General features: G+C 45.9%; 1 protein-coding gene across 1 annotated transcript; it reads right to left on the bottom strand.

Annotated features, from left to right (window-relative positions):
• Positions 1 to 640: 640 nt before the first annotated feature.
• Positions 641 to 4,651, bottom strand: LOC115922354. The gene has a single exon (XM_030981255.1). The coding sequence runs from the start codon at positions 4,649 to 4,651 to the stop codon at positions 641 to 643; it is 4,011 nt and encodes a 1,336-aa protein (XP_030837115.1).
• Between the last annotated feature and the right edge of the window lie 340 nt (positions 4,652 to 4,991).

Consider the following 4,991-nt stretch of genomic DNA (forward strand, 5'->3'; position numbering starts at 1 on the left):
ATTTGTAATCTTGAACATTCAGTGTAAATTTTGTTTGATTCTGTGAGAATTCATTTTCTTTTTTTACCAGAACTCAAGTTTATCTTTAAGCGCTATATAAAAGGGGAATTTTATTATTATCATTAGTTGTAAGTGAACTAATTGACCTACTGATCAGTTTGTAATTCAATCCATCAATTCAATTCAATAGCTTTATTGACTGTGTAGGAACGGTGACGTTATGAGTACTACTAAGCCCAACTGCAATGACGACTCGACAACAATGCCCTTGCGATGATACCAATGAGTGGTTCAACAACATTGGGCTGTCTCAGGAAAACAAAATTAACAGTAGACTGTTCAGTGTAATAAACATTCAGTGTAACGTAAATCAGTAGCTCCCCAGAATCAAATCCCGCCCTCTACGACCTGAATGCAGAACCCAGCTAAAAACCCCGCTTCTGACGTCACAATGTCAAATTGGCAAAAACTCGTATCAACATCCCGGCCCCTTAAATTAACCGAATACTTTGAATTTACCAAACCTTTCACTGCCAACATCTATAACAAAACTGTCACTCTTTTGAAATTTTCACTGCCAACATCTATAACAAAACTGTCACTCTCTTGAAATTTCAAGACTTCGATAAATACAGTCCCTTTAAATCAACTTCCTCGGTTCTGCCAACTTCCTGAGTTCTGCCAAAACATGATTTTGGCCTTGATGTCCAACCTTCTCGTGTATGTGCCATACCAACAGTGCTGACACATGATGCCTTCTAGGCAGTATCACCTGATGCTTTGCAGTGTCTGGGATATGTGCTCGTCCAAGCCTGCCTCCTACCCTCAGTAGACCATCTTGCAAAACAGGATCCAACCTTGCAAGCCTCGACCCCTTCTTCACAGGTCTCTCTCGTCCCTGTGGATCTCTAACTCTCTCCCTTAAGGTTGTCATCTCCTCATCGAATGACTCGGTCTGAATATGCTGAAAGATGGCATTTTCAGCATAGTTCAAGTCCTCCACTGTCAAGTGTCTGCTCAATTCTTTAACTGGAGTACAATTCTTTACATTCCTTCTAAGGGTTTCCTTTAACCTCAGCCACCAAGCTACCGCTCTGCGTAGTCTCGTCCAGGAAGAATAGTGCATGAAGAGCTGGTCGATGCACTTCTTGCCCTCACTTGTAGCAAAGATCTGGACTACAGGCTTCACCTCTGGATCGTCCTCTCTGATCCCATCCTTCTCTATGGGACATGTGGGCCATCTCTCCTCCGGCTGTTGTAGAAAGGCTGGTCCCACAAACCACTTCTCCTCATCTTTCAGATTAGACGGTGACATGCCTCTGGATACGATGTCCGCCGGATTCTCCGTTGTGCCAACATGTCTCCATTGGTCTATCTCTGTGGCATTGTGTATCATAGCCACCCTGTTTGACACAAAGACACGGAACCTTCTATGTTCATTCTTTATGTAGTGCAACACTATCATACTGTCAGTCCAAAAGTATGATTTCTTCACAGGCAGGTCTAGCTCTCCTCTTATCACGACATCCATATTCACAGCAAGTGTAGCTGCCATCAATTCTAGTCGAGGTATGGTAACGGTCTTTACTGGAGCAAGGCGTGACTTGGCCATGATGATACTGCTATGCACCTCTCCTTCCTCATTCCTCATCACTAGATATGATACAGCCCCGTAGGCTACTTCAGATGCATCAGAGAAGTTGTGGATCTCGTAATCAGTTACCCTGCCAAAGTCGTGAGGCTTGACACATCTACTGACTTCAACTCCTTCCATCTGTGGAAGTTCCTCAATCCAAGCCTTCCATTTCTTTGCATCACTGTCAGGGATAGGCTCATCCCAGTTCAGCTTCTTCCGGGTCAACTCCTGAAGAATCAACTTCCCTCTCAGTGCAAATGGGCTAGCATATCCCAAAGGGTCGTAGACAGAAGAAACAACACTTAAGAGTCCTCTTCGTGTTAAAGGCTTGTCCTTCACCTGTATCTTGTAGACAAAGCTATCTCTTTCTACATCCCATATCATACCAAGTGCACGCTCTATTGGTAGGGCATCAAAGTTCAGGTCGAGTCCAACCACTTGCTTGGCCCGATCTTGTACTGGTATGGTTTGCAGAACTCTTGTGTTGCTACTCATCCACTTAGCGAGTCGAAATCCACCCTTCTGCAACAAGGTTCTCAATTCTGATGCCAGTCTTATAGCTTCATCTTCCTCTTCAACAGAGACCAGGCAGTCGTCTACGTAGAAATTCATCTCTACTACTCTTGGTGCTTGTGTATTGCACTGATCTCCATAGTCCTTTGCTGTTTGCCGCATGGCAAACGAGCAACAGCTGGGGCTCCATGTGCCAACTGTGTCAACTTCCTCGGCGTAGCCCTTGGCAACTAGGTCAGCCATGCCCTGTGAATACTTAGCATGCATTGCCGTATCCCTGAGAAGTCGTCTTCTAAGTGAATGGAGTCTCTGCTGGGCCATCCATCTATTGTCACAAAGTGGCGGGGGTCGTTCTTTGAATGGTATGGGCAGTTGATAGTGACCTCCATTCATAACCACATTGTTCTCCCATAGCTTCAATACCTCTCGGTCCTTGACTGACATTCCTTTAGCATCACAATGGAGGGTTTCAATGCCTTCTAGAGACCAAAACAGCTTACATTGGTCTTCAAGGGATATTTCATCTGAGATATAGTGTGATGTCACAGCCATCTTCCTACCATCACTCTGAACCGGCCCATTCAGGGTCCACCCCAGCACTGTCCTTACTGCATAAGGGTCTCTTGGCTCACCACGTCGTATCTCGAGGGGACAAATAAGCTCTGGATAATCTTGCCCAATCAGCAGATCCACCTGCAGTTTGGTAGTCGATGGAAAGTCGACATCTGTGAGATGTTGGAGTTTGTCAACATCCTCCTTCTTTAGCAGGTGATCTGGATTAATGTTAATGTCTGTCTTGGTATAGACTTTAGGGAGATTCACCATCCTGGATGACGACTTTGCTGCAACTTTCAGGCTTACAACACTGGTCTGAAGTTCGCTGTTGGCTCTTTCCAGAGTTGAGACAGACACTATACTGGACAATCCACTTGCCTTCACTCTTGCTGCCAACTTCTTAGTACAAAAGGTACTTGTCGAGCCTGAATCCAACAGTGCTAGAGTCTCTACACCAATATTACTGCCTGCCGCATAAACCCAGACAGGAACGATTGGCAATAGCACCTTCATGTTCCCGGCCCCTGTGACATGACTCTCAATCTTCTCAGGTGAAGGACTAACAGCTTCCTCTTGTGCTTGCTGAGGTTGTTCTGGTTTCTGCTGATGGAGAAACTTAGTATGTTTTCTGTTGCATCCGTAAACTGAACATATCCTCTTTAGTTTACAGTATCTCGACATGTGTCCCTTCTCCAAACAGTTAAAACAAAGCCTGTTTTCCCTCACCAGTTTCAGCCGGTCATCTAGCTGCATTCGTTTGAACTTGTCACAGCCAAACAGACTGTGCGATTCCTTGCATATCACACACAGCTGTGGTGTCACATCATTACCTGTGGCTGTCGTGGAGAAAGCACCCTTCTTCAGTCCTGTCGACTTCTTGTTCTGGGAGATGCCTCTACCGCCCTGATCCTTGGTAAGAAGCCTTCCGTAGACCGGATCATTCTCCTCGTCGGCTGCACCTTGGACAAAATCCACCAGGTCAAATATGTTAGGAAGTCTATCCTCTCGCCTGATTCTTCGTACCACACTCAGCCATCTCCCGCATAAGTATAGTGGTAGTCGTTCAACTATCTGGACAAGGACTAACTGTGGTGACAAATCGCCAATGTAACCCATGGCATCTAAAGTCAGTGAGCAAACTTGCAGTTCATCTGCGAATTCTCTTAGGGCCCTCTTGTCCCGTCCGGTGATCTTCCGCCCTCCGGTCACTTTCCTGATCCATGCATCAGCTATCATGAAGGGTGTACCAAACCTCTCTTGTAGCATGGCCTTCGCCCTCATATACCCTTCGCCAGATGGCATAATACTACAAGGCTGCAAGATTTTGCGGGCATCTCCTTCGCAGTAGTATAGAAGTCGGGTCAGTTTGGCACTGTCCGGAATACTTGTACAGTCTATTGAGTTCTCAAACGCCCTCCAAAACTCCCAAAACTTAAGAGGGTTACCATCATACGTCATCATTTGTGTTTGAGGCACATTAAGAGACTCCAATAATTGCCTCTGTTGTTTCTGTCCCTCCTGCAAAATCTGCAGCAACAAAGCCTCCGTTGGCTTCGTACTCTGTTCAACCTGGGTTGGCGTTGGCGTTCCAGAGTCCAGCGGATAAGCCAACGTTTCATTCACTTCAACTGGATGTTTCTGAGGAGCACTAGCTTCATCCGACAATAGCCTATCCGCTTCATTCAAATAGACTTGTGTCTCAGCATCAGATATTTTCATCCTGGTATCCATATCTAGCTGAGCTTTACGCTGTCTCAAAGCTAACTCCTCCTTTTCCAGCGCCATCTTCTGTTTCAGTGCTTCAGCCTCAACAGCTAAAGCAGCTCTACGTGCCATAGTCCGCAGTCGCACTGAAGATGTAGTGCTCCCACACTGGCTGGCCGAATCTTCAGGACGGACTCCACCCTCAGGGTCTCCTTTGGCATTCTTTTGTCCAACAGTACTCATTGTAACAGCCTGTCTGTAGTCTGATGTGGACCTGGAAGCTGTTGTTGAACTGATGTAGGAACGGTGACGTTATGAGTACTACTAAGCCCAACTGCAATGACGACTCGACAACAATGCCCTTGCGATGATACCAATGAGTGGTTCAACAACATTGGGCTGTCTCAGGAAAACAAAATTAACAGTAGACTGTTCAGTGTAATAAACATTCAGTGTAACGTAAATCAGTAGCTCCCCAGAATCAAATCCCGCCCTCTACGACCTGAATGCAGAACCCAGCTAAAAACCCCGCTTCTGACGTCACAATGTCAAATTGGCAAAAACTCGTATCAACAGACTGGTT

Source organism: Strongylocentrotus purpuratus, unplaced genomic scaffold (genome assembly GCF_000002235.5).
Source record: "Strongylocentrotus purpuratus isolate Spur 01 unplaced genomic scaffold, Spur_5.0 spur5_scaffold_11, whole genome shotgun sequence".
Taxonomy (NCBI): Eukaryota; Metazoa; Echinodermata; class Echinoidea; order Camarodonta; family Strongylocentrotidae; genus Strongylocentrotus; species Strongylocentrotus purpuratus.

Bases quoted from the DNA above. Each gene is read 5' to 3' on its own strand.
- LOC115922354 (XM_030981255.1), bottom strand. From the start codon at position 4,651: ATGAGTACTGTTGGACAAAAGAATGCCAAAGGAGACCCTGAGGGTGGA.